The sequence below is a fragment of the Fukomys damarensis genome, unplaced genomic scaffold (genome assembly GCF_012274545.1).
Source record: "Fukomys damarensis isolate Sample0158 unplaced genomic scaffold, DMR_v1.0_HiC HiC_scaffold_32, whole genome shotgun sequence".
NCBI classification, from domain to species: Eukaryota; Metazoa; Chordata; class Mammalia; order Rodentia; family Bathyergidae; genus Fukomys; species Fukomys damarensis.
In genome coordinates, this window is record NW_022900944.1 from 31,629,165 (window position 1) to 31,656,303 (window position 27,139).

At 48.8% G+C, this 27,139-nt stretch overlaps 1 protein-coding gene and 1 pseudogene across 2 annotated transcripts in view; one reads left to right on the forward strand and one right to left on the reverse strand.

Annotated features, from left to right (window-relative positions):
* Positions 1-27,139, reverse strand: part of Atp6v0d1 (ATPase H+ transporting V0 subunit d1) — a 58,128-nt gene that overhangs the window by 4,365 nt on the left and 26,624 nt on the right. For both annotated transcript variants that reach the window (XM_010612238.3, XM_010612237.3), the window contains exons 2-4: positions 10,977-11,148; positions 2,631-2,809; positions 1,250-1,329 (exon numbers count right to left, since the gene is read on the reverse strand). In XM_010612238.3, coding sequence (XP_010610540.1) covers positions 1,250-1,329; positions 2,631-2,809; positions 10,977-11,148 — 431 coding nt within the window. The remainder of the gene's footprint in view (positions 1-1,249; positions 1,330-2,630; positions 2,810-10,976; positions 11,149-27,139) is intronic.
* LOC104853995 lies at positions 17,944-18,556 on the forward strand (annotated as a pseudogene).

Here is a 27,139-nt window from a genome sequence, read left to right on the forward strand (position 1 = left end):
AAAAAAAAAAAAAAAAATCCCAGGAAGAGTCCAGAAGGTGAAAGTGGTAGATGACCTTCCTGTGTCTCCTCTGCCCTCCACACTGGAACCACAGGGGGCTTTCTAAGCATATTCTACTATGCAGGAAACTTTCTCTCCTGACCCTGCCTATAGGGCAAAGTTCAAACTTCTGAGCTGGCATTCAAGTCCCTAGGTAACTTGACCCTGTGGCTACCTCTTCCTCCAAAGCTCTCTGCTACCACCCAGATGGAACCTGTTCTTCCAGAGAACCACTTGCAACCTAGCCCATGTTCCATGCTTTCCTTCTGCATATGCTACTCCCCTGCCTACACCATCACATTCTCCAGGCAGGCCCTTCACCTTCCACCATACTCTCACTGCACACTGGCCCGTCCCACGCTCAGGCTGAGCTGAATGTTAGCCAGCCAGTTCTGACAGGGGAGGAGAGTACCCTCACTGTGGAGACTGGACAGATGGATGTTCTTAGGGTTAGGTCAGCAGGTCTCTTGGCCAGGTTAACATGTCCCTTGGCCAGAGGTCCCTTGCCCAGTGCCTCCCTTCAAAGCCAATCTACTGCTGATCCATGTTTTAGAATATAGCCCACCACAATTCAGTACCTCACCCCAGCGAGAACTCAGTCTGTCCCAAACATACCAAACTGGTCCCCGGCTCTTAATCGCTTCAGACAAGGGTGGTGCTAACCCAGGAATTCCAAGCCCATGCTCTATCCCCAAGGGTCAGCCAGTCTATGCCACAGCCCAGCATGAAGCAGGTGAATAAGGACAGTGGTTTTGCTCTGGGCCTGAAAAGGTCATAAGGACCTGGCTATGCCTGGCTTGGATCCCTCCTCCCACCATAACTGAACAAACTGCTGCCTCTGCTCTAATGCCTCTTCTGGCTGGCAATAGCCCAGGTCAGGTAGGTCCAATGGCTATGGCCTAGGTGGCAGCTCCTGACCCTCCTGGATGCTGGGGGAGTGGCTGACCAGGAGCCAGCTCTGACAGGCCAACTGGTAGAGTGCCAGCCACTCCTGCTGATCTTATCTGAGCCCACTGCAGGCACCACAGGATAAAGAACCTGTTTCAAGCAACCTTGTACCCATCATAGGAGTCAGAGAGTGAGTGAATACCCCCTGGGACAGGAGCCTGGTGCAGCTGTCCCAGCACCTCACAAAAATTACCATTCCACTGTACCCTATGTCACCTCCCACCAAAAGGCCAACCCCCCCACTGCTCATGCAGAGCTCTACCTTGTAGAGTGTGTTGCGGATGATCTCAATGTTCATCTCATCAAGGTCCTGTTCTGAGATGCAGTCCTGGAAAAATGCCGCTGGGAGGAAAGACATGGGTGTGAGGGGTGTGCAAGTGGCTTAGGCAAGAACCCTGCAGATGCTCAACCACCCTCCAGGACAGAGGGCCACTGACACAAGGCTCATTAGGCTAGGTATTAGGGGACCCCCAACCAGCCTGAGATACTCCTTGGAAGTGGCAGAGTAATACTCTGGGCCATGCGCACTGACCTGAGCTTTTCCTGCCTCCTTGCTCTAAAATTGATTTATAAAGGAGGCGGCCAGCCATAACATGATCTAATCGCCGCTGGGGCCGACCCAAGTTCAAACCATGCCAAAGACAGGCTTGCATAAGAGGCCATGAGATTCTCCCTTCTCCAGGGGCAGCTGTGGAGTTGGGGCCTGATGCCCACAGTTAGAAAACTAGCCTCCCTCTCCTTAAGACAAGGAATGAGAGTGGCAGCTGAGTGGGCATGAACCAGTGACCCAGTGGGCTACTGTGGGGCTGAAAGGAGAGGACAGAGCAGGATAGAGCAGCCCCACTCCACCTAGAGGGCCTACAGACTCAGTGGTCTGACAACTGAGAAACTACAGAAGCCACAAATAGCCCAGAGCTGGTTCAGAGTTACTGAGAAGTCAGACAGACTAGGTCAACAGGTACAGCTTGGACTTCTCTGCTTAGGTCCCTGGGTGCAAGTCTGGTGGCTTCCTGAAGTAAGACCTGGGGCTCAGGATTTTGGCTATGAGGGTACAAGCTGGTTAGACTTCATCCTTCCTCTCCAGCCTCCAGGGCAGGCAGAAGCCAGCACTGCCAAGGGTGGAGTTCTACAGGAAGCTCCTGATTCCCCTCCCTTCCTTAGCCTCTGACATGGACCCTGCATCCTGTGGACACTGTCTGACCTGGCCCCTGGGACCTACTTGGTGGAAGCAAATGAAGTTGTTTGCTTCCCTCCTGTGCCTCATGCGCAGCCAGCTACTCTGGCTCTGCTTGGGGCCACTGTCAGAGCTCTCAAGACATCCAGGGACCCAAGCCCTTCTCTCTCTCTGAGCTCAGATCTCTTATTCTGCATCTTCAGAAAGCAGGCTATTGCCAGAGTTAAAATGTTCCAGTCTGACCCAGAGGGTCTGGCCCATAAAAAACAATAGGAAAGGAGAAGGAAGGGAGTAGGAGTGAGGAGGACAGAATGAAATAGGGGAGATGAGGGAAGAACAAAGGTCAACAGCAGTGGTCAGGTCTCATTTCCTGGCTCGGGGCTGCCCCACCCCTACCAGTCCACAAATCCCACATTGAGGAGCTGACACTAAGATACCACCCAGCTCCTACTTTACTACAGCAGCTCACCCAAGGGCGTGTCCACCAGAATGGCATTGTAGAGCTCAGCAGGTGTCTGTGCGATGTTCACAGCTTCCATCTGTTCGAAGCTGCCTAGTGGGTGGCACTTGGGTACAAGCTCGGCAATGGAGCGCTGATGCAGCGTGCCCGTGATGAGCAGGATCACATTGTCAATCATGTAGCTGTAACTGTGAGGGACAGATAACAGCAAAGCAGCCCACTGGGGTAAGGGCTTGGAAGATCTGCCCAGCATCATGCCCTTGACCCCACCTTGCAAAGTCCCTTTACAATGTGTGCTTGCCCATAGGTGTTGCAGATAGGCACTAAGAGCTCTATCCTTGGGTGGCTCCCTCTCCAAATTCCTTTCAAGTTTCCAACCCTGAACCTAGCACCAGAAGCACAGGACAAACATGGCCTCTCCCTTGCAGAGATGGATGATTCATGCCCCACTGAGGGACTAGGACACACGTAATACCCCCACAGTGTGAACAATGTTCTAAGAGGACCCAAGAACCACAGGCACATAGAGGTTAGGCAGGCAGCCTACCCTGGAGACAGGTGTGGTCAGGGAACTGAGAGGTAAAAGGACTGGGAGATCAAAGTGTGTTCTGGGAAGGGGAGACAGTATGTGCAAAGGCCTGGAGGCATACACCGAGTGAGGCTACACTGGAGGAATTGAATGTGGTCAGGACGAGCAAAGGGAGAGAAAAGGGAGAGCCACTGACTGGCAGGCACTGCCGCCAGCAGGGGGGCACCTGGAGGCTGGGCTTCATCTCAAGCGCCAAGGATCTATGAGACAGATGTAAATAGGGAATTAGGGAGACTTTGTCTCCTTGGGGGAAAGAGAGGAAAGGATGGGGAGAGGGTGAGGAACAGCTTCTCCACAAAATACCAAGGAGGTGCTGGAACCCCCTCTGGAATGAAGGCCTGGGTCAGGCAGACCTGCACAGCCCAGCTCCAAAAAAAGAAGAGCATTCTCCTTCCTAGGGGTTAAAGCCAGGGGGCTGGATGATACTCAGGAATTGATGGGTTGGGCTCCACCAGGCTCCTCCAGGAGGCCAGGTCCAGAGCCAATGGGCAGCAAAGGGGGCCATGGAGCTGGGGAGAGTGGGGCCGCCTAGTTCAGACTTGGCAAAGGACAAAGCTCTGACTCTAACCAAATAACATGGCCCCAAAGGGACTAGGGCAGAGAGTTCTGTGCAGTCACTTCTGGGGTGGGGTGAGGCAGGGGAGATGAAAATGAGAGGCCCCCAGACACAAGCTGCAGTAGCCACAGTTATCTTTCAGCCAGGGATGAACTCAGGGCATAAGACAGCTGCATGAGGCCTCAGGGGAATGTCCTCAAAGGCCAGGCTGTGGTCGTAGAAGGCTAAGATCTAAGTGGAGGCTGCTGCTCTGAGTTGGGCCCTGAGCACAGGTCTCATCCAGGTTTCTGGGGGGCCAAGAGGTAGTCTCTTACCATGTGACAGGATCTTGAGCACCCAGTACTAAGGCTGTGAGAGAAAATCCTGGCAGGAGGCAGTCTCCAGTAACAAGGGACCAAAGGGAGGGAGGTACTGGCCCCAGGGCTGGCTTTTTTGGGGTGCTCCCACTGGGCCCTCCAGGAAGGCAGCAAGAGGAGGCTCCAGCTCCTGTCCTGGCCTGAACCCTATTCCTCCTGCTTTCTCCATACTCCCTCAGCTCCCACCCAGACTGGCGCCCTGCTATGACCTCTGCTCTCCTGGGCCCAGGGCCAGGCAGCTGCCCTCTCTCCATCCTCAGTCTGGCTGGGTCAGCCACAGGATGTACACTGAGAAGAGACATCCCCCCCAGACTCGGGGCCTCAGGCAGAGCCCATCTGCAGCTGCAAGCCAAGAGGCCCATATGGCCAGCCTCATTTCCCCAACTCCGTGTAGCTGGAAGAAAAGACTACAGAGAGCCCACCACAGCTTTGCGCCTTGGCTTCCAGCTCCAGCCTGTATCTTCTCTGGCCAGCACAGTCTCCTGCCCTTGACATCTCCTGCATTTCATGTATCCCATGACATGCCCACTACCCTTCACCACTGCACCTGTACCCCATCCAGTCCCAAAGTAATCATCACGCTCCCTGAGACAGCTACAAAGACCTGCCCCTGGGGCTAAGGATAGTCTTTATTTTTGGTACTGGGGATAGAACTTGGGTCCTTGCGCTTTCAAGTCAGGCTCCGGAACCACTGAGCTAAATCCCCAGCCCTAAGGATATTCTTTTATGCTCTCACATCTTTCAGACACAGAGAAAGAAAATGGTATATCCCTTGTACCCACGTTATCTGAGTGATACCCCAACAACTAGTCTCACTGTCAAAGCAGAAAGGCCCAGAGGGAGCCAGAACCAGAACCTGTCACAACATAAGGTAGAGGAGTTCTGTTCCTACAGCTACTGTCCATATCTCTCCACCCATGTCCAAGGCTCCATTCTTTGGCTCTCTGCTCCTCATTGGCCTTGTTTTCTGAGGGATCCTTACAAACTATTCTCCTCTTTCTAAACCTCCCTCCTCCTGGGACTAGGGACTTAGCCCAGTGGTGTCACTGCCTACCTCACAAGTGCAAGGTATAAGTTCAATCCTTGGTACCAAAAAAACAAAAAATAAAACACACAAAAAAACCACCCACTAAACCTCCCTCCTCCTACCCACTACTCAGGGTAACTGTTTAGGTTGAGGACAAGGCTGGGGTCAAGGCTCAAAGGAAGTGCGGCGGCACTCCTGAGGATACTGGATAGCCTTACAGGAGAGCTCTGTGGGAAGACACTGCTGTCTGGCTTACTGCTGTCCCTCTAGTGATGTGGAACAGGTCAGCTATGATTCACTTTTCAGCCCTGACAGCACATGTGGAGGAGGGTAAAACACCCCCCAATCCCGGTTTTGGTTCCCCTAAGCATCACTTGCTATAAGCCTTAGTAAGGCATAGAAGGAAATGCTAGGACAAGCAAAGGGCCATTCACAATCATGCCACTCAATCCCTTGCAAGGCCCCCTTCTATCCAAGCCAGGCCAGACTCGGATGATCCTGTGCCAGGCCCAGCACTTCCCTCCCTCTGGGCCAACTGCAAAGTTGTTGCAGCAGAGGCCAAGTGCAAAGCTGTTGCAGCAGAGGGGTCAGAATCTTTTCTGGGAGATGGGAGGAAGGACAGGCTTGGATGATGTGGCCCAGCTATATACCTTTCTACAAGGCTGAGGCCGTCAGCAGGCAGGGAAACCCTTCTCCTCTTCCCTGCCTGGCTTTAGCAGCTGCCTCCCTACCCCCAGAGAGCCACTCCACCATTCTTCCCCTCACTTGGCCTCAGACCGAGAGAATGAGGTTCCAGCTGGTCAGCATCTCCCTCCAGAGGAAGACAGCTGGGGAGTGGATGGCCAACTGCCCACTAAGCCTAAGAGGCCCTTGTCGGGTGGGGGTGGGAGTCTATTCCTCTGCCCAGAGGCTCTCCCTTGCCCGATGCCTCCCAAATGGTATGGGTCCCCAAAAGGCTCAGGATGGATTTTAGGAAGCTACTTCCTCTAAGAAGCCTTCAGAGTCCCTAGTCAACCATTCCTCTCCACTGTGCCCTTTGGTGCCACCTGCTGGAGTGGCAAGGCTTCTCAGCCCTGGGGCAGACCTGGCACTGGCCTTGATGACAGGGTTAAATCACAGCCAACTGTCTACTCACAGTCCCCACAAGGGGCTCCCATGAGCTGCTAGCATCTATATTCAATTACATCAGGTTCCTGAAGAGCCCTGTCCAGGGTAGAGAGGGGCATCAGCACACCACCTCTTCAGTCTTGGTTTCCCTTCTGCAATCAGAATAAGTGAAGTGTGCCATTTCACAGAGGTAGTGAGGCTCTGACCATGTCATTAAAATTTTGCTCCTCTTCAGAAGCCCACTGGGTCTTCTCAAATTAGGACTCAAAACCACAGCTGCAGGCTGCAGAGATCTGCAGTCCACCCAGAAACCAAGATTGACTCAGCCAATGAGGGCTGGAGATTAGGACAAGAAAGCCCATGGGTATTTGATGGCTTTCTGTGATCCACCAGGGTGCAGGTTGGGAGTGAAAGGGTCTGGGGAGAATGGCAGTGCCATTGGGCACTTGAAGCCATGGTCCTGGAACAAAGCCTTTCTCTGGCTACCCACTCCAGCTAGTGGCAGTGAGAGCCCTGACACGGGAGAAATATGGGACCTCAGCTCTGTAAGGTGCTGCAGGTTTCCAGCTTGCCAGGTTTGTGCAGGTTTCACATGCCCCCAGGCTGTCAAGAGGCACCTCAGTTGCAGGTAGGTGCTGTGCACTGGGGAAGGCTCCTGCCAGGAAGGCTCACTCATACAAGGACAAAGGCCCTTAGGGCCCAACTGGGAGTTCCCCAGAGACCAGGCTCACTTCTCCCACAAGCAACTCTCCCAGTTTTTCTTCTGATGCCAACTCTCCTATAGGAAAATAAGGAATGTTCCAGATCAAGGTCTCCTCCAAGACCAAAAGCCCAAATAGAGGCTCTATCTCAAGTCGCAGAGAAAGTTAATGGCTGGGTCTGACAGGAGCCCTGGTACAATAGCACCATGAAACTGAGCTGGATCATTTCAAGTCTCCACACTGGTAGTCTACATCAGGGAGACCTAGCTCATTTAGACTGTTTGCCCTACACCGGGCAGCTGCCTTCGCCCTGACCACCCACTCTCTCAAATGACCTCTCTATCCCCACGTGATCCTGGAGTCTTCCTAATTCTGAGAAGACACCTGTGACCCCAGCTCTGCTTGCTGAGGCTGCCCAGGCCTCTAGAGCCTCTGTCTATGCCATCACTCTGTATCCGTGCATTTCCTTCTGGCCCTGGATCTGGTCCAAAGCAGTTACTGGCTGTAGTCTGGCTGGGATCTACACAAGCACTGGATATTGTCACACAGAAGGGCAGAGGAGGCCCTTACCAGCTTCTGTTTGCACACCTTCAGGAACAGGGAACTCAACATCTCCTGTAGAAGCCTGTTCTAGCCAAAGCGGGCAGCTCCACAGGTGGAGGGTCTCTGGGGGATGGATCTAAGTGAGCTCTACAGTCAGCCTCTATTCCCAGCTGAGCCAGCTTTGTCTGTGGACAGCAATAGCTCAGGACTGGTATCTAGCGAATGCTTCTAGAGTAGCTTTCTGTAGGGATACAGGGTCACTGACTCCATGTTCACCACTCAGAATATGTGTAGTTCCCTCAACTTGGACACCTTTCTCCTAATTCTTCCCATAAAATACTTTTTTTCCCTCAGCCAAGTAGCTGCCTCCTCAGGGCATGAATCCCTAGTCTGGGACAGCCCTGGGCACAGATCACAAAGGAAGGCTTTTCTCCCTTTCTGCAATACCTCTCAAACCTTGGATGACCTAATGGGGCAGAATGGAGGAGAAAGAACAGCTAGGGAGGCAGGTATTAAGTGAGAGAAAGAACATGAAGGGAGACTGCTGGGGACCAGACACTATCCAGCAGCCAGGCCTGCAGATCATGGCTACATGAAAGCCAGGTGTGACCCACGCCAGGGCCTTGTTGTGGAGTGATGGACTGCTGGAAGTCAACTAGAGGATTGAGGGATGGAGTAGAGGTGACAGAACAGATAGGGAATGTGAAAGTTTAGGCCCCCCCAAGATGGAACTGTGATGGTGTTAGAGATTTGGAGAATGGTGTTAGGAACTAAAGGGAGGGATGTGCAAGGGAAAGTGGCTGTGCAGACAGGTGTGCAGAGAAGTGTCCACTCGGGGTTCAGGGAGTAGGGCAAGGGATCTCAGAACACTGGCGAAAGGATCTCAGACTAAGGAGGATACTTCTTCCATTGGAATGGGGTTCAGGGGCAGGGTGCAGAAGCAGTGATGAGAGGTGTACTGACTTCTACTGTGTTTCTGGAGGAGGAGGTGGGCCATCTTCCCAGAGAGGAGGCTGGGACAGAAGAATAATATTTAAGATGGGGAGATGGTCTTCTCACCATTGGTGGGAGGCTGCAGGATGCTGAGTTGGGACAGCAACTCCCAGGTTGGCCACCGGGCAAAGACAAGCTGTGGCTAACTGACTGGGTGCACGTGCTGGTCGGGCAGCAAGGATGACCCTCCAGCCTAACAGCCGGCTTCCCCAGCTTTGCTCCCAGCAGTGGAGGTGGGGGTAGGGCAGCTCCAGGATGGAGGTTGCTGGGACTCCTCCAGGGCTGGGGGGCTGCCAGCTGGGTGGGACCATAAGTTGAGCGGCCAAGAGAGCTGCGGATATTGGCAGAAGAGAGCTCAAATGATGAACCAGGGAACCTCAGCTGCAGAGGGTGGGAAATGAAGACAGAGGGGCAGCAGGGGAGTAAAGTCAGTGTCCTGCTGAGTCTGGAACCTGTGTCTCCCAAGGAACCAAAGAGTGGGTTGGATATCTTAAGGTCGTTGATAGAGAGGGATGCCTGACGCAGCAATTTCAGGGGTGGAGCCATTCCAGGTGGTGACATGGCTTTAGGCAGTCGTCAGTGGGGATGGCTGAACTTTACAGCAGAGGAGCAGAAGAGTGGGTCATTGGAGAAAACAGGGTCAAAGAACAAGAAGCCACAGGCTCAGACAGGCTGACACGTGGCCACCAAGCTCTCCCCAAGTGAGGGCTGGAGTAAGTGGACAAGAAGACTATAAACCACAATTGCCCATGAATGGAAGGGGCGGAGAAGGTGGTGAATTCAGACAGCCTGCCACAAGATACTGCTTGGCTGATTTAAATATACTAGGTGCTTTCTGCAGCCAACCTCCAGCAAAGAGCTGGCAGCAGCTCTCTTAATCCTGCTCAGACCTCTCTCTAGTTTTGTATACTGGCAGGCTGACACCAAGACAGACTGGGGGCTGGATGCACAGGCAGGTGGGCAAGTGGAGGATGACATCCACCCTCTGGCGTGGGGTCAGGCTTCCCTTGGCTAGCCCAGCTGGCAAGACTGGAACATTCACCAGGAAGCTGAAAGCCTTGTGCAAATAAGCTGAAGGTAAAGGCTAGGCTTTAGCAATAAATGGACTGCTTCCTGGTATGTCCTTAGTTCTGGCCTTGGAGCAGGGGACACACAGATCCAGGCCAAGGGTTGCGTGAAAGATGGCACACTACAGTTGTGACCCCATCTCCCAAATGCAGCAGCAGAGGATATACTCCATCTCTAGCCTCTTGCCCCAGGAGGTGTACGTCGATGTGCCCATACAGAAGAAGGCAGAGTGGGCCCAGCAAGGACAGCAGGGAAGATTCTGGCAAAGGAGGCCTGTGGCCAGGAAAGGGCCTGCTTCCCAGCTTGGGCAGGTTTCCTGAGCCCTTTAAGTGACCCAGCCTGTGGTTTTTACCTGAGAATGGAATCCTCTATCTAAAACCCCTATTTGAGCAAGTAGATCTTGTGCCAGTAGCTACTCCTTAGAGGTAGAAATCAGGCCAGAGGGCAGGCATCTAACCCTACCTCTCCAGGGTGGTGTGCCTGTTCTTAAGAAAGAGGGAGGGAGCACCAAAATCAGAGAATGGGTGCTGGGAAATGCCTCTCCATAAAACCACTCACGAGCCACCAATGCAGAGTATGCTCACAGACTGACCACTGACTATGCCTCTGCTTACCATCTGTATGGAGCAGCCACCTGACCTAGGGCTATTTCTTTGTCCACCAGGTCCTGGCTCATAGTTCCTGCATCACCCCTGCAGAGGGAGCCTCTCTACCACCCTGTGTACATATGGTGTGTAGAAAATGCGCAGGCCAAGTGCCCTCCTTCAACCTGCAGGTCTTGGAGCCCTCTCCTTGACTCAGCTTCTCCAAGAACTTAGTGCAAGGAGAGTGACACCACCCTCAGCCCTCAAAGAGTTGTGACAGAGAAACTGGTCCAGCACCCACCTGGAGGCAAGACAGAAAGGTGTTCAACCCTCCCTAATCCATACCCTCACCCAATCTCCCTGAGACTGTGGCTATGGTCAGAACAGATGGAGAATGTACCTCAGCCCAGACAGCCCAGAGGGCCTGCATAGCCTATCCTAACAATGAGTCTCTTCAAAGCTCTGCTCATACCCTGAGCCTTGACATCAGCATGGGAGACTGGGTCTAGTGAATGTTCAGTGTGAATGCTGCAAGGTAAGTAGAAAAAGAAAGATTCTAACCTTCCCTAGTCCAACCTCTACAACACTGGGGGAAAGGGGCTGGTGACTCCACTTTACAGGTTGTAACCTCCAGGTCCAGAGTTGTTGAATGGCCTGTCCACTTACAAAGCCTAGGAGGACTCTGACTACAGTGCTTCGCGACAGCTGGCTGACAGAGCTTGTCATCAGGTCTGACAGCTGACAGAGGCATAAAGGCAGCTGACCTAAGCCAGGCTGGGGCCAGCTCCTGTAGGCATAGATACCCTGCCCAGCACGGCAAAGCTTACTCACGTAATAAAGTCCAGGAAGCTAGCAAGTGGCTCATAGGCATGGTTCCTCATGTGGCGGAACTCCACCACCATCTTTTCCTTGAGCCGGTCATCAATGACTGAGACTGTCAGAGGTGAGGCCTCATTGGCCAGGAAGTTGCCATAGTCTGTGCTCTGCAGATGCAACTTCAAGTCTGAAATACAAGGGTAGAGGTTGAGGGCCCACCCTGCTGAACCTCCCCTAGTACCCCAAGTAATAATTTCCATCCAACTCTGGGGCCAAACTCTCCCCCGCAGTTGTGTCCTGCTGCTACCCTAACTTCTACCTCCCTGCTGGCACCCAGAATAAAGCCTTGGAAATTCCCCAGACATATAAATTAGCCCACTGGCCCCAGAGTACAAATACAAGTATAATAACTGTGCCAGAAAATTGACAAGATTGGGAAACCCCAACCCAAGGTACTATTCATATTGAGGTCCTAACCTAGAGCAGAATACACCATGGGCCCTGCCATCTTAGGGGCTCAGGGTTGGAAAGGCAACCCACACAGACATATAAAAGAAAGATGACCAAAACTGTGGGGGCACAGGGGAGTAGGCACCAAAATAGGCCTGAACAGAGAAGGCTACACAAGGCCATGCACAGGGCAGGGATGAGGAAGTGTACAGAAACACCAATGGGGCAGTATGAATGAAAAGGGAACTGAGGGTGAATGAGTGGCCTGAGGAGGTGATGGGTCTGGGAGGAGGCAGGCAGGCTAATCCTAAGGGCTTTCCTAAGCCTTTAGGGACAGAGGTGAGGGAAAAGGAAGGAAAGAAAGGGAAGAAGGGCCCTGTGAGGCAGGACAGGTGGGAATATGCAACAACCAGTCCCTTGACTTCTGTCCTTGCCCCTGCCCCAAATCTATTCCCCAAACAGCAGCCAAAGGTATCTTTTATTGTTCATTTCAGTACCAGGGATTGAACCCAGAGCCTCGCACATGAATTGTTCTACCACTAAACTATATCACCAGTCCTATTTTTTTTTAATTTTATGTTGAGACAGGGTCTCGATAATTGCCCAGACCAGCCTCTAACTTTTGATCCTCCTGCCCCAGCATCCCAGTAGCTAGGATGATAGGTGTGTGCCATCTCATGCTGCTATTTCACTTGGAGTGAGAGTCCCTGCCAGGGTTTTGATAAGGGGGACACTAGGATAGTGATAGCCATACCAAGAACAGTGATGAGAAGACTGCTGAGGGATAACAGAAGAGGTTACATTTGTGGCCACTTCCACACATGCTCCTGACCAAGGCTTCCCTGGATGTTCTTGAGGCCCAGAGAGCCAATTTAATCCTGAAGGACAGGTGGTGCTCACAACCCCTCTACAGGTTCAGGGGACCTCTGAGATACCCTTCCAGCTATACCTCAACAATAAAACAGTCCCTGGGTTACAGACAGGGTGCTAAAGGGGAGGGAGGAGAGTACATGGAGGGAGGCTATGTAAGCGTCAGGACTGGACACTTTTCACCTGCAGGGAGGGACCAGCTACAGCACTTATTCTCTACAGCTCTGAGGCACTCAGTGTGGATTTACCCTCCTAAGTTTGTAGGGGTAACCTGTTGTCTTACTTTCACTCCCATGGCAACCCAAAAAGGAAAAGAAAAGGCACACAGAATGTACCTTTAGGGCCAGGGATTTAGCTCAGTAGTTTGGCCACCTGCCTCTCAAGCGCAAGGACCTGAGGTTGATCCTCAGTACCCCCAAAATAAATAAATAATGTAGGAAGTTGAACTGGTCACTTCAAATGTTCTTTGGATCGGGGATTTAGCTCAGTGGTTCCACCGCCTGCCTCACAAGTGCAAGGACCTGAGTTCGAACTCCCACACCCAAAAGAAAAAGAAAAAGAAAAGAAATTCTCCTGCATCAGCCCCTGAAGTGCTAGAATTGCAGGCATACACCATCATGCCCAGCTTCTACTGGTTTTTGTTTGGTTTTGGTTTTTTGGTTTTTTGCTTTTTGGTTTACAGTCATGTGCCACCATGTCCAGCTACTTCTACTGGTTTTTAAAGAAAATTTCTTCACTGTAATTGATGGTTATTATCAAAGTAATATACTACCTATACTTCTACCTCCAGAAATGGGCTTCAGAGCATACATTTAATCTTTGACTAGATTTGTCTTGTGCAAAAGTCTTTTAGTGTAGGCAGGGTGTTCAGGTCCAAGGCCAGCAACTGCCCAAACCTCCACTAGGGAAGGCTACAGAGTGGACAGTAGTTGGGAGCTAAGGCTGGGTCAGACTGTCTGGCAAGAGACCAAACTAGTACATTTATCCACACAGCCATTATAGCCAGCTGAGAGCCTTTCTCAGCCCAGATGCACATGGAGGGCCCAGAGCAATACAGATTCTTCTGGGAGGGGCCCTTCCTGCTAATGATCCCACTATTCCCTGGGACAGCAAGTCCAGCCCCGGACTTAGCCTGGCCAGCCGATCCCTCCCACCCAAAGCAATAGAACAGCAGGCATTCCCAGACATCTGTGCACACCCTAACCTTCTGAGCCTGGCGCATTCTGCTGGGAGGCTTCCCCAGGCAAACTGTCACCTCCCATTGACAGCTCTCCAGCAACACAGCACAGAACTTCCTCTGCCCCAACCTCTACCTTTGTTCCACATGGCTTCTCTCCCCGGGGAAAGATAGATTAGCAACTTCTTTGTTGCCAACCACCCTTTTCCCTTTCAGACCCCAGTGATTCTCCATCCAATGTCCAGCACCGGTCAGGTGGGATTCCTCATCCAGATCCCTCTAACTGAAAACACACAGACCATGCAGTGGTGTCAGTTCTACACCAGGAGCAACTTTTGTGCCATGCCCATTTTACAGACTTAGCAATGAGAAGTCAGACAGAACCAGAGCTCTGCCCACAGTCCCACCACTAAGGTGTAAAAGGGCCAGGAGGAGGATTTGATCCATCCCCAGCACTGCTTTCCTCCCCTACCCTACTCTGTCTTCCTTGACCACATTCTTCCACAGCCCTCAGCCCAGGACAGACCTTTCAGGTATGGACTTAGCTCCCCAAACAACCATTAATCCCAGAACTGGCAAAAGCAGTGGCAAAGGAGCTGGCCTTGCAGGCCACCTGGACACTCACCACCACCTGTCAATCATAGGCGTAGACCAGTGGTGGTGAACCTATGGCACATGTGCCGCAGCAGGCTGTGAACCTGAAAGCTCTAAAAGGTTCTAGACTGGCCTACTCTGTTGTGACTCAGACAAGTCCTTCTAGTATCACTTGTGGTACAAGCTATTCCTGGAGAAGCTAGGAATGTGTGCATGTGAATGAGCAGGGCCAAACAGGGAGTTTGTTGCACACCCTCCATCCCTTGGGCTTAGCACTGGCTTTAGAGCAAACACCCCAGTGCCTTGGCTGTTGCATTCTGCTGATGCTGCATCTGGGGAAGCCATGGCTCCAAGCACTGCTGGAATGCAGGCGGCCGGGTGGTTTCTGCTGTCGTCTGTCAGATCAGAGCAAACTGGGAAACTCTACTGAGAATCCTACCCAAGACCAGAGGAGTCTTCCTTACCAGGAAACTCATTTTTAAAAGTCCCCAGGGATGATGTCAAAGGGCCGTTCCAGACCACTTTCTCTGGCCAAGCCCCACATCTCCCTGTGACCCAGGGAAAAGGGACAGTCTGCCAGCCAAAAAGGCGACTTGGAAACAGGCAGACAGGCTGATCCCTCAGCTCGCCCACGAGGGGACCACACAAGGCTTCTAAACCAGCTCTGACCCTGCTTCAGAAACCCGGCGCCCAGACTCAGTGGTTGGCAGCCCCAAGCTCTTCAGAAAGGCCTGCCCAGGGCAAAGACAAGGCCGGTTAGGACGCCCTCTCCTCCCCAGCTTCCTGCTCTGAGGGATGCGGAGGAGGGGATGTGACTAGGGGCAGGATCTAAACACAGGAGAAGAGAGGCCTGGAACTTGTAGAGAGCTTCGTGGGAGACCTGGCCACCCTGCCCTGGCCCAGCCTCTGAGGGCAGCCGAGGACGGCAGGGGCTCTGGGAAGACAGGCTAGTTCTGCTCTGGGCTCTGGGCTCAAGAGCCTGGGCTCAACAGCATTCACAATGACCCCTGAGAGGCCCAGACGTGCCCAGGCAAGGCATGAGCAGTTTCTGGTTGGAGCAAACCCTGGGGAACCACTCTGATCTGCCCACAAACACAGCTGTCTACCCTAAATCCTCCCATCAATGGCCCAGCACCAGGAATGTCTAGCCAGCTTGGGATCTCTCACAGCAAAAGACTTCCTAAGAGACTGATTCCTTGTGTTCAAGAAGATGTTGCTATCGGGAAGTTCTCTCTGCAATCTGACCTAAACCCCACCTCAGAAGAAGCTGACCAACTCATTTTCCAGTGTCTCCAGCTTTTGTCAAGGCTTTGGGCTTGCCCCTCAGCACCCTGCCTGTAGGGCCTTCCCGGCCTCTCCTGCCTCCTTCATTCTTTTTTGTTTGTTTTGTTTTTAAGGGGTTTTTTGTGGGGTTTTTTGGTACCAGGGATCGAACTCAGGACCTTGCACTTGCAAGGCAGGCGCAGTGTCACTGAGCTAAATCCCCGACTGCCTGCTTCATTCTTACCCTCAATGTTCTGGCAACTTTCCCCCTCCCACTCCATCTCCCAGCAATACCCAGGCTTAGCCCCATATCTCAGCCGTGGTTCTCCATACCCTCCCTCAAAGTGAAGTCCTCCAACTCTAATGTGTCACTGTCATCTTTACTCAGGGGCCCCATGGCTCTGGAGCTAATTCTCTGTCTTCCTGGAGCCTGTGAGGGAGGCCTTCTGCCCTCAGCACTTATAACCTCAGCACTGCCTCAGCCCTTGACTTTCTGGCCTACAGAAAGCTATCTGTAGCTATTCTCTGGCTACAGTCACCCTCCTCTCATCTTAGCTCCCAGTAAATGCTCCAAGGAAGCTGCCCTAAAAGTTCAGGAAATTGGACTGTTTCCTCAGTTCCAGCCACAGAGGCTGGGCTAGGAAGACACACCCCCAGGCTGGAAAGTGAAAGCCCCTGCCTTCACTCCTCCATAGGGCAGCCCTATCGGGAGGTTGCCTGCATCAAAGGCCATTGTCCCAACTCCAGAAGGGTCCAGCTGAGCTCTCTAAAGGTGCCAGGCTGGGAAGGCTGCAGCCCAATATTTGCCTAGCATGTCTATTTTTTTCCAGGGCTTGGCGGTCTGCACCAGCTTCAAGCTGGCCTCACAGCTGCCACCTGTCTCCTACTATCCCTTCGCTACCCTAATCCTATCTCCTGGGCCAGAGCTTTTCAGCAGCAGGGCCCTAGCCCCAGCTGGCACCACTGACTCCAGGGTCCTGATTAGTTAGGCATGAGGACCCCCAGTCTAACCAGTGCTCTGTGCTCTGAGTGGGACAAAATATGGGCTTGGCAACTAGCCCTGGCCAGGCTGAGAGGTGGCAACCGGACAGCCCCCACCCACTTCCTGAAAGCTTTCTCTGATCCTGCCAATCCTGAGAATCTTTCAGTCCCCCTAGGAGGACTCCCAGGGCCAGGTAGCACATGGCCTCTTCAGCCTCTTGGCCTCTACAGCTGTTCCCCAAGGGCCTGGAAAGGCAGGAAGGGAGGGTGCTAGCCCACATTAGAGGGTTGGTCCCATACTTCCCAGGGGCCAGCAGCACAGAGGCAGCTCCTGGCCCAGCATACTAGGCGGGGAGGCCCCCACTCTACACTCACCCATGGCCTCATGGCCCACGGAGGGATCCTGCTGGCCAGCTGGCCACAGTGGAGTGTGAGAGGACAATGTGTTCCCAGACTGCACTTCTGCTTTTCCAGAGGTTACTCAACGATGCTCTCCTGGGGAGCTCAGGGGTTTTCAGGAATTGTAGCCCAGTGAATGAAACCAGATGTGAGAACATGCTGCTCCCTAGAGTCTACAGTACCCATTCTGCCATTCCTTGGTGGCAGGATTATGGGGCCTGTGTCCCTGGGCCTAGGCAGGTGAGAGATCTGGCTTGAAGAACTTGTCCTCTACCTCCAATCCTATGACTTGCAGGGGCTCACAGCAGGAAAACTCAGACCGATGAAAATAAGTGGAGAGACAGCCACCACGTTGGTCCAATGGAGCCTGTGCATCCCTGCCCCTTCTGGGTGAATGTACTATGCCTAATTCTCCTCCCTGGGCCTAAGAAACATGGGAAGCCCTCTTCTTCACATCATCTACAAAACAGATGTGCACACTGGCTGGATCTGCAGAATCAGAGTACCACATCTGGAACTCTCTGTGGGAGCCACAGCATTGGAGCCATTAACCCTGGGTTTACCTGGGACCTGAAACAGACTGAGTATACTTTTTAGAAGCCAGTCCTTTGCCAAGGTCCATCACAGACTGTCTGAAAACCTTATATAACACCATGTGAATGATCAACTCTGCTTTCCAACTCTTATTAAATGCCAGCTTTCTCTCTTCTCTCACATGACATTTTCCCTTCCCCATCCAGATCCTTCGCACTACCACCTCTAACTGGGGTATACAGAGCCCCCTGCCCTGCTTAGTCCAGATACCCTTCATCAGCTGGTTCATGTCCTAGCCCAGTTCTCTTACAGACCCATTTTATCAGATCACTGGTTTCGAGACATCACTCCTTAGGCAGCTGTCTGTGGCAGGGAGAGAAAATCTTTACTTTGGTGTATGAGGATATAGACTCAAGTCCTGTCCCACAGGTTCGCCCTGCACAGTTTGTGGAATGTCTCTGAACTCCTGGTCAATTACCTAGCACCTACAGTGCCAGGCCCTCAAGGTGCCTGTACCTCAGGGCACCTGCAGAGACTCTGAATTGAAGTGGTAATGTGAAGTATAAAGGTGGTAGTATAAATGCCATTTCTTCTGATAGAATTCTAGCCAAAGCTTCCCAACTAACACCCTCAGCCTACTGGTCTGTGTTCTCTGCTCTGTCCCAATCCTTCCCCCAAAGCCCCAGCATGTCCTCCCCCATAATCTGTGAGATATCTTGTGCAGCATGGACATGCAAACATATGTCACAGTGGCTGCAAAGCCCAGAAGGCAGGAGCCCACGCTCACCATGTCAGTCACACTCTGCAACAGGTTCCAAGAAGGGAAGGCATTCAGCTTGCTCAAAGCCCAACATGAGCGGAGGTTGGTGGAGATCAACCAGGAGTTCCTGTGCAACCAGAAATACAGCGACGAGGAAAACCTGCCAGAGAGCTGGCGGCCTTCAAAGAGAAGTACATGGAGTTGGACCTGAACAAGAGGGCGAGATTGACCTGATGTCTCTGAAGAGGATAATGGAGAAGGTGGGGGTCCACAAGACCCACTTGAAGATGAAGAAGATGATCTCGGAGGTGACGGATGGGGTCAGTGACACCATCTTCTACCGAGACTTCGTCAACATGATACTGGGGAAGCAGCTGGCTGTGCTCAAACTAGTCATGATGTTCGAAGGCAAAGCCAATGAAAGTGGCTCCAGGCTGGCGGGACCTCACCAGAGAGAGACACTGTGAGCCTGCCCTGAGGAACTTCTGCCTGGCCTCTGCCCCTCCATGCCCCTCATCTCTCTCCCTTCTTTCCTGACTCCTTAGGATTTGTCCTACTCCTTTGTTTGGCCACTGTGGGTTTCTGTGTTTTCTTATCAATCTCTTTGTAAAGCACAAATTATCTGCCTTAAAGGGCTCTGGGCTGGGGACTCCTGAGCCTTGCCCCCCGCCATTCCTGCCTTCTTCCTGCCTTTTCCCAGCCCTGTGCAGAAGGGCTGATATCAAACCAAACACTGGAGGGGCAGAGCCAGGGCAGGGAGGCCGGAAGCATGTAGCTCTCCCTCAGAGGCACCACCTCCACTCTCCCAGAGTGTGTGCGGCCCCAGCTCCCATCCTAAGAGCCAGGGGGAGGGCTAGGGCTGCAGGGCCTCTTCTGGGTTCCCCTGCATTGCTCCATGCTTCCAGTGCTCTTGGGTGGCCTGGATGTGGCCACTCAGTGCCCATCACCCAAAGACTACCCCTTTGACCCACCCCTCTTCTCGTCCCCAAGCACATGACACAGGTGGAAAGGAAGGGAGGTTGGTGACCTGAGCCCTTCAAGAAGGAACCAGAAGGAACCCTCTAGCTGTGTTCCCTGGCCACACCTTTACAGGCAGCGCAGAGTGACAGTACAGCCCACTGTCCCCTGGTAGAGAAGCAAAGGGCTTCAGAAGCAGAGGTGAAGCCACGGATCCAAGGAAGAGTCGGCCAGGAAGTCCTATTTTGCAGGACACAGAGGGCACTGGAATGGGAGACAGAGGAAAACATTTGTACAAAAGCCAGCACCCCTAGTATACCAGGAGTGAGCAACAGGTTGCCTTTCTGATCAGAATCACTTGCATACTGGTTCGTCCACTTCCCTTCTACCCTATTCCCACTGTTAATTCATTTATTCATGCATTCATTCAGTATATTTATTGAGCACCTACTATAAGCTTTAAGTCCTCTGACCTTAGCTATCTACCTCACCTCTCCCTTTCCAAGTTGCTTAAAACCTTGAGCCTCAGATTGGACTGGGCCAATCTTTTTTTTTTTTAAGGACTCAGGATTGCAGAGCCCTCATCTGCCCTGTAGGTGAGCTGGGCTCATGGGGGTTAACTGCCTTGTCCAAGGTCAGAGGTTAATCTGGAGGTGGAAGACACTGTCCACACCTCCCTCTGTTCTGGGTGCTTTCATCAGTGCTGCAGGCAGGGAAGGAGGCAGAAGGCTTCTCTCACCCTAATGGCTGTGGGTTCCCAGGTCAGCATCAGCACTGGGTGAGGACCAGGCTTGCTCTGTGGTTCTGCCTCCCTACAGCTCCTAGATCTGCCTCAGGGACTCACTTCTCAGAACCCACACAGAAAGTGTCGATCCTGACTCCACCTGTGTTCTGGGACCTTTACCTATGCCCTCAGAACACAGATGTCCTGCGAATGTATGTATTAATGTCCCATTGAATGTATTTATTCATTTCTGCTAGAGGCCAGGAGCTCAGAACCCAGCTGTGACATAGCTCATGGAACTGGCTGTCGGAGAGACAAATGTTAGGAAGTGAGGGGCCTGAGGGTGACTGACTTGGACAGGGACAAGCATCCTAGAGAAACCTTTGCAAACCCTACAGATAAGGCAACCCATTTAGGACCCCTCCTGCCTCTCAGGAGCTACTCCTATTCCCCAATAAATTTTCCTACTCTTAAAAAAAAGAAGAAAAGAAAAGGGGCTTCTGCCACCATGAACTGTTGCTCTTCTGCTACCCTGCCTTGGAGCCAGCCAATAATGGACTGAAACTTCAAACTAGGCCTGTTCCTTCGGCCCAGTGTGCCAGAGGAGCCCAGCCATGCACGGGAGCCAACACAGCAGTGTTCATACCCCCACCCCACCCGCGAACAAGAGAGGCTCCTAGATGAAAATTGAAGTCCACTGGAAAAGTGAAGAAAATCTGTGATAAGGGCACACCACACCACTATAGTTGTTGTCCTCCCTGGTATAATGAAAATGAGATTGCCTCAGAGACATTACAGACTCAAAACCTAAAGACCAGCTATATCTGGAAGACTGAAGTATTAACCCAGGAATTAAACCAAGGACAGGACCAACAACAAAAATAGAAATAAGAAGTCATTTAAACAAGACACAAACACAGACTTCCACCCTACCAAAGGTAAACTCTGGGGGAAATGAAGTGGAAAAGTCTGACAGTCAACCATCTGAACACCCTGAACCAATAGCACAGGAAGTAAAAAAAACAGATAGATGAGGCTCTAGGAAAATTCAAAACAGAAATAATTTCTCAAATAACCACAGAGATGGTGAGATGAATGAAAGACATGATTAGAGACTCCAGAAGAGAAACAGATAAAAAAAAATATATATAGATGAGCTCAGGATCATAATGGAAACCATGAATGCCCAACATAGGAAAGAAATGGAATCCATGAAACAGATTCAAACAGATATCCAGGAGATTAAAAACCCTATAGGAAGCATTCACAGCAGGATGAAAGAATGTGAAGATAGAATTTTCAGATATAGAAGATAGGATTGTGGTCAGTGACCATGAAAGAGAGATCTCTTAAAAACAGTAAGGGACCATGAGAAAACAACCCAACAACTCTTAGATGATGCAAAGCAGAATAATATAAGACTGATAGGAATCCTTGAAGTAGCCGGAGAAAGCGTAAATGACATTAAAAAAAAAAAAAAAAAAAACTTCACAGAATTAAAGACAGAAAACTTCCCAAACAGAGGGGAAGAATCTGATAATCTGACATACAGTTTAGTGAGGCATATAGGACTCCAACTAGCCACGATCAAAAAAAAAAAAAAAAAAATCTACACCTAGACATATAACAATCAAGATCCCAGAAACCCAACAGAAGAACAAAATACTATAAGCAGTTAAGAGAAAAGAAATAAATCACACACAAAGGAAAGCCCATCAGAATTACAGCAGACTTCAACACAAACCCTCAAGTCAAGGAGAGCCTGGAGTGAGGTATTTCAAGTCCTAAAAGAAAACAACCTCCAGTCTAGACTGATTATCCTGCAAAACTATCTTTCAAAATTGATGGGGAAATAAGATACTTCTACAACAGAGAACACTTGAGAAATTTCATGAACACCAAACCGGCACTCCAAATGCTTCTAAACAATATGCTGGAAGAAGAAAATGAAGACCACAACTCCATAAGGGCCAACAGAACAAATATATCAGGTAAGGCAAAAAATTAAAAAGAGAAAGGGGAAAATAAAAAAATAAATAAAAGAACCAACTACAGGAAAATAACATGACAATGAAAAGTCAATATGTAACAGTTATAACCATCAATGTTAATGGTCTCAATTCACCAATCAAAAGAAACAGGCTGGTAGAATGGATTAAGAAGCAAAATCCAACAATATGCTGTATACAAGAAACCCACTTAATCCACAAAGAAATTCACAGACTGAGAGTAAAAGGATAGAAAACAGTTCTCCATACAACAGGAACCAAGGAAAAAAAAAGGAGGTAACTATCTTATTTGCAGACAGAATCAATTTCAAACCAAAACTAATTAAGAGAGACAAAGAAGGTCATTACATCCTTGTAACGGGAACAATACAAGAGGAAGAAATGACAATTGTAAATACATATGCACCGAATACTAATGCCCCCAAATATACAAAACAAATATTAATGGATATGAAAAACAAAATAAGCACTAATACAATTGTAATGGGGGACCTAAATACTTCACTGACACAAATAAACAGATCTAGACAAAAAAATCAACAACAAAATAACAGAACCAAACCAACAGACTTAGTAGATGTCTGCAAAGTGTTCTACCCCACAAAATCAGAATATACATTCTTTTTGGCTGCACACGGGTCATTCTCCAAAACACACCACATGCTAGCTCATAGATCATGCTTAAGTAAATGCAAAGGAACTGCAGTTATCCCCTGTATATTATTAGACCATAGTTCAATTAAACTGGAGATCAATAGCCTAAGAAACCACAAGAACTACACAAACACATGGAAATTAAATTAACACCCTGCTGAACAACCACTGGGTCACAGAGGAAATTAAAGAAGAAATTAGACAGTTTCTACAATTAAATGATAATGTCAATACAACATACAGGAATCTATGGGACACAATGAAAGCAGTTCTACAAGGGAAATTCATAGCAGTAAATGTCCATACTAGGAAAACAGAGTGAATCAAACAACCTAATGCTTAACCTTAAGCTTCTAAAAAAAAGAAGGGCAAGACAAACTGAAAGCTCATAAAAGGGAGGAAATTATAAGGATATGAGCAGAAATTAATGCAATGGAGACTAAGAGAACAAAAAAAAATCAATGGATCAAAGAGTTGGATTTTCAAAATAATAAAATTGATAAGCCCTTAGCCACACTTATCAAAAAAAGGGAAGAAAAGGCTCAAATTCATGCAATTAGGAATGAAAAAGGTGAAGCCACAACAGATCCAACAGAAATCCAGAGGATCATCAATACTTACTTCAAAAACCTGTGCTCTAACAAAACAGAAAATACAGAAGAAATGGACAGATTTGTAGATATGTATGAACTTCCAAAGTTGAACGAAGAAGACAGAAAAAGTCTAAACACCCCAATCACATTTAGTGAAATTGAAAATGTAATTAAAACCTTACCAACAAAGAAAAGCCCAGGTTCTAATGGCTTCACTTCTGAATTCTACAAGACATTTAGAGAAGAACTACTGCCACTACTCTTCAAACTTTTCAAAATTGAAAGGGAAGCAATACTTCCAAATTCATTCCTGGAAACAAATATTACTTTGATTCCCAAATGAAGGAAAGACCCAACCAAAAAAGAGAACTACAGGCCAACCTCCCTAATGAACATAGATGCAAAAATCCTCAATAAGACACTGGCAAACAGAATACAGAAGATTATCAAAAAGATCATATATTCTGACCAAGTTGGATTTATACCAGGGATGCAAGGATGGTTCACCATAAGTAAATCAATAAATATAATACACTATATTAACATAGTCAAAGACAAAAATCATATGATCATCTCAATAGATGCAGAAAAAACATTTGAAAAAATTCAATACCCATTCATGATAAAAGCCCTACAGAAAATTGGAATAGAAGGTCTTTATCTCAACCAGAGTAAGGCTATCTATGAAAAACCAACAGCCAATATCATTCTGAATGGTCAAAAACTGAAAACCTTCATGCTAAATTCAGGAACAAGACAAGGATGTCCATTATCACCACTCCTGTTCAATATAGTTCTAGAAACATTAGCCACAGCAATTAGACAAGAAAAAGAAATTAAAGGAAAAAGACAAGAAAGGAAGAAGTTAAACTGTCACTATTTGTTGATGATACAATACTCTACAGAGAAGACCCAAAAAATTCTGCCAAAAGACTTGTAGACTTGACAGATTTAGTAGAGTAGCTGGATACAAAGTCACCACTAAAAAAAATCAATAGCCTTCTTGTACACAAATATCAGACTCACTGAGAGAGAAATCAGGGAAACAATTTCTTTCATAATAACATCCAAAAAATGAAATATGTAGGAATCAATCTAACAAAGGAAACAAAAGACCTCTACACTGAAAATTACAGCACTCTGAAAAGGAGACAGAAGAGGATATAAGATGGAAAGTCATCTCTTGCTCCTGGGTAGGAAGAATCAATATATGAAAATGGACATACTTCCAAAACTTCTATACAGATTCAATGCAATCCTGATTGAAATCCCAACAGTATATTTCACAGAACTTGAGAAAACAATCTAAAAATTTATTTGGAACCAGAAGAGACTTAGAATAGGCAACAGAGACATGGCAGGGGGTATCACAATTACCAACTTGAAACTATACTACTGTATACTACACTGTGATAAAAACAACATGGTACTGGCAAAGAAACAGACCTGAGAATCAATGGAATAGATTAAAAGATGCAGAAACAACACCAGACATACTCAGCTACCTCATCTTTGACAAAGGAGCCAACCATCCTCACTGGAGGAAAGATAGCTTCTTTAATAAATGGCATTGGAAAAACTAGACTTCAACTTGCCAAAGATTAAAACTAGATCCCAATCTTTCACCATGCACTAATCTAAAACCTAAGTAGATTAAAGATCTAAATATCAAAACAGAAATACTAAATTTAATGAAAATTAAGTAGAATCCTCAAAAACATTGTCATAGGAGAAGACTTTATCAACAAATCCTCAACAGCATGAGAACTTGCACAAAGAATCAACAATTGGAATTTCACTGTATTAAAAAAAGTTTTTGCAGTCCAAGAGAAATCACCAACAGAGCTATGAGACAACCTAACCTATAATGTGAGAAAAAATTTTACCAGCTACTCCTCAAAGGACTACTATTTACAATATATAAAAGAACCCAAATACAAAGGCTGGATTCAAAAGTGGGCAACTGAGCCAGATGTGGTGATGCATGCCTGTAATCCCAGCACTCAGGAGGCTGAGGCAGGAGGATTGCTGTGAGTTCAAGACCAGCCTAGGCTACATAGTGAGTTCCAGGTCAGTCTCAACTACACGTGAGACCCTATCTCAAAAAAAAAAAAAAAAAAAAAAGAAGAAAAAAAAAAGGCAACTGAAACGAACAGACATTTCTCAAAGAAGTAAAAGCAGCAAATAAATATATGAAAATGGTCAGGGATTTAGCTCAGTGATTCTGCTGCCTGCTTCACAAGTTCAAGGTCCTGAGTTCAATCCCCAGTACCAAAATAAATAAATAAATATATATATGAAAAAATGTTCAACATCACTGGTCATTCGAGAGATGCAGATGAAAACAACAGAGATTCCACCTTACTCCAGAAAGAGTGGCTGTTATCAAGAAATCAACCAATAACAAATGCTGGCGGGGATGCGGGGAGAAAGTAACCCTTCTCTGTTGTTGCTGGGAGTGCAGACTGGTGCAACCACTGTGGAAATCAATATGGAAATACCTCACAGAACTAGGATTAGAAGTTCCATTTGACCCAGCTATCCCTCTGCTGGGTATCTTTCCAAAAGAATTAAAAGAATCATATCACAGATATATATGTGCACCCATGTTTATAGTGGCATAGTTCGTCATAACTAAAACTTGGAAACAACCCGAATGCCCATCAACTGAAGACTGGATAAAGAATATGTGGTTTTTCTATAAAATGGAGTATTACTCAGCCATAAAGAATGAGAAACTAGAGACATTTATAGCTAAATGGATGTACATTGAGGCTATACTCTTGAGTGAAATAAATACTGAATGTGAAAATGAGTAAGTACTGAATAGTTTCTCTGGTGTGAAAAACTAAAAATGCAAATAAGGTTCAAATGGTATGACTTTATAGTGTGAAATAGCAAAAGGGGAAGTGGGAAGGGGAGGGGAAAGGAAACAAGGGAAAAGAAAAAATGTGAGAAAATGAAAAAATGGAAACAAAGTCTTTGTAAATAGGGAAGAATGAAGGAGATGAAGGGAGGGCAGGGATATGGGGAAAGAACAAGAACCAAGACATATTATGTAAAGGTACAAGATCCCAATGATAAATGTAACTGTATAGTTTGCATTAAATGTGCCAATAAACTTAATGGGAAAAAAAAGGTGGAGGGCCAGGGATTTAGCTCAGTGGTTCCACCACCTGCCTTGCAAACACAAGAACCTGAGTTTGATCCCCGGTACCAAAAAAAAAAAAAAAACAGAAAGAGAAAAAGAACAAATTTAGAGACTACAGGCTGTTAGAGCCGTTCTGGGTTTTCCGTGGCTCCTTTATTTGTGGGGGAGGGTTGAGACAGGGTCTCACTATGTAGCTGAGGCTGACCTGGAATTCACTATGTAGCCCAGTCTGGTCTCGAACTCACAGCAATCCTCCTGCCTCAGCCTCCCGAGTGCTGGGATTACAGGCGTGTGCCACCACGCCCGGCCTGTGGCTCCTTTAGACCCATAGTCAAGGGTCCATCCTGCTCCCCTAGTAGCAGCTTACAGGAACAAAGCAGGCAGGACACAGAGACACAGCCAAGTTACATTAATCCCCTGGTCTCAACCCATTCAGGAGAGTGATCATTTATTTTCAGTCTGAGGAGCTGCACAGGCCTAGCTGAAGTTTAAACACTAGCACAAGATTCCTCCCTGTAAATATAAAATCCTACCTATACTCTCCACTCTACCTTTGAGGGGGCTTTTGGTTTTTTCTGAGATTAGCAACTGCCTGTCCCCACACCTTGCCCCTGCCTCCTTTCTCTTCCTGGAGAAAGATTAAGCTTTTTTTGCTTCCCTATCAGGTGGTTCAGAGAGGAAGGCAGAACCAACCAGGCTTATTTCAGCAGGTTCCACAGTTTCAGATTGCAGGAAGGAGAGCAAGGGGGCCTCCTAAGTCCCTTCACTAGTTCCTGGGGTTCAGCCCTGGGGAGACAGGGTCTCCAGTGTGGGCCCTGGACAAGGCGATTCACCCTTATTTCAGGTCGTAGCTGCTGGCTCCAGGTCTCATTTCTCTAGCTAAGGGCTCAGCTTCTTGGAACTTCAACTATCTTCTTTCTGGAAAAGACCAAATCTAACATAATGAGCAACATAGGGACTGCTAAGTATGGCTTTGTCCCTGTGATTCAAAAGGACTGAAGTTACGTGTGTGTGTGTGTGTGTGTGTGTGTGTGTGTGTGTGTGTGTGTGTGTGTTCTCGCG